The 2582-nt window shown below is 36.1% G+C and overlaps 1 protein-coding gene across 1 annotated transcript; it reads left to right on the top strand.

The window, feature by feature from the left end:
• Window positions 1-598: 598 nt before the first annotated feature.
• Window positions 599-1207, top strand: LOC105761896 (uncharacterized). Its single transcript, XM_012579838.1, has one exon. It carries the CDS (start codon window positions 599-601, stop codon window positions 1205-1207), a length of 609 nt encoding a protein of 202 aa, XP_012435292.1.
• Window positions 1208-2582: the final 1375 nt, after the last annotated feature.

Below are 2582 nucleotides of genomic sequence, written 5' to 3'. Positions count from 1 at the left end.
AATAACAAAGAGGAGAAACTGAAGAATATATAGTTGGTGAGGATTCCAATAGTTTGGCTATAAGGGATAGGAGAATGGTGAACAACAATTTTTTATTATCGACGGCTGCCAAAAGGCAAGCCAACCGAGAATAATAAAAATCTTAAGTTAGAATGTCCGTGGTTTGGGGAATCCACGGATGGTGCTAATATTTCGGCATTCGCTGAAGGTATATAATCCCCAGATAGTCTTCTTCATGGAGACAAAAATTAATAGGAATCATATGGAAAGAATACGAAGGAGTTATGGTTTTCATAATGGTTTTAATGTAGAATCGATTGGCTCTAGAGGAGGGTCATGTTTGGCATGGCGTTATAATGTTACTATCATACTTCAAAGTTTCTCAAAAAGGCATATTGATGCGGTGATCGAAAATACTGATGAAGGTAACAAGTGGAGATATATTGGGTTTTATAACTCCTTATATGCAGGATAGGAATGAATCGTGGGATCTTTTGAGAAATTTTAGTAATGCTGAGGACCTTTCATGGTTAGTTTGTGGGGATTGTCATGAAATTATGTATGACTATGAAAAAAAAAGCTTACTTTGAGAGGAGAAATGGATGCATTTCGCACTATGTTGGCAGATTGTCACCTATTGGATATGGGCTATACTAGAAACTGGTTTTCTTGGGAAAGAGGGAATTTTCTGGAAACGAATATTCAAGAATGTTTGGATAGGGGAGTGGCTAACGAGGATTGGATGTCTATATTTCCTGAAGCTATAATTCAACATATTCCGTATTCTTTTTCGGATCATTGTCCACTGCTTATCACTACGAAAAGAAAAGATAATGAACGGCCTGAAAGAAGTTTCAAGTTCGAAGCTTGGTGGGTGTTAGAGGATTCGTTTGTTGAGGAGGTACGATGTATTTGGGATAATTCATCAGGAGATTTGTTGCAAAAGTTGGAAAGGGTAAGAAAAGGTTTGGATAGATGGGCTAGTCGAATTCGGCGAAGTAGAAAAGTAAAAAAGGAGGTGTTAACTTCTAGATTGATAGAATTGATGGAATCTGAAAGGGATGATAAAAATTTGGCAGAACTCAGTGATATGAAAATTCAACTTAATTTTGAGATTGGGAAAGATGAACGATATTGGAAACAGAGGGCGCGAGTGAATTGGTTACAATTTGGGAATAGAAATACTGCTTTCTTCATAAACAAGTGACACAACAACCAAAAAGGAATTTCATCCGCAAAATGCAATTTGATGATGGTAGGGAAACGGAAGAAGTTCGAGAAATAGAAGTAATTACTAGATCTTATTTTCAAAATCTATTTTTAGCTGGGAGGAGGGGAAATTATGAACATCTTTTGACATGAATTGATTGTTGTGTATTTGATAAGGATAATTCTCGGCTGACGGCGAGATACACAAAGGAGGAGATCCGATAGGCATTATCCTAATTGGGTCCAACAAAAGCGCTAGGGGAAGATGGCTTTCCGGCTTTATTCTACCAAAAATGTTCGTCAATTATTGGGGAAGATGTTACATCCTTTTGTCTACAACTACTAAATGGAGGTATGTATATTAGTTTGATTAATAAAACTAATATTGTACTAATTCAAAAAATTTCCAAACCCTTCAAGTATTACTCATTTTTGACCTATTAGCTTATGTAATGTGCTTTATAAATAGATGGCTAAGGTCATTGCAAATTGTCTTCGGGTAGTGGTAGATAAATGTATTGATCTAGCACAGAGTGCTTTTGTACCGGGGAGGTTGATTTCAGATAATGTTTTGCAGGCTTATGAAATATTACATATCTTAAAATAGAAAAAGATGGAGAAAAAATGATATATGGCGGTAAAATTGGACATGAGTAAAGTGTATGATAGAGTCGAATAGAATTTCGTTGTAGAGATTATGAAGCGAATGGGTTTTGATCCAGGATGGTTTGATTCTTTAATGAAATGTGCATCTATAGTTTCGTATTCGATGATCTTTAATGGCCATATTGGAGAAAATTTTCGTCCTACTAGGGGACTAAAGTAGGTTGACCCTTTGAGTCCATTCCTATTCTTAATTTGTGGGGAAGGTCTTTCTAGTCTTATGCGGCTTGCTATGAAGGGAAACATACTTAGAGGAGTTAAGGCAAGTAGAAGTGATCTGCAGGTTCCTCATATATTGTTCACAGATGATTGTATTTTGTTTGGGGAGGCTACAGAAAGAGGAGCTCATTCATTAAAACATATTTTGCTTGAATATGAGAATTGTTCCAGTCAGTGCGTTAACTATGACAAATCTACTGTATTTTTTATTACTAATACGCAGGAGGGGGACATGACAGTAATTTCTAGGGTTCTTGGTGTGCATAGCTCAAATAACTCGGAACAATATCTTGGTCTTCCCAACATGGTGGGTAGAAGTAATAAAATGTCATTTCAAATGTTGAATGATAGAATTAAGCAACAGATTGATAGTTGGAATGTAAACACCTCTTCCAATGAGGAAAAAATGTGTTCATAAAAGCTATTCTTCAAGCTATTCCAACTTATACTATGGCTTGTTTCTTACTCCCTAAGTCTTTATGTGCTGAATT

Source organism: Gossypium raimondii, chromosome 12 (assembly GCF_025698545.1).
Source record: "Gossypium raimondii isolate GPD5lz chromosome 12, ASM2569854v1, whole genome shotgun sequence".
Classification (NCBI taxonomy): Eukaryota; Viridiplantae; Streptophyta; class Magnoliopsida; order Malvales; family Malvaceae; genus Gossypium; species Gossypium raimondii.
The sequence above is the reverse complement of the archived record's forward strand: the minus strand, read 5'-3'. Positions and strand labels throughout refer to the sequence as shown.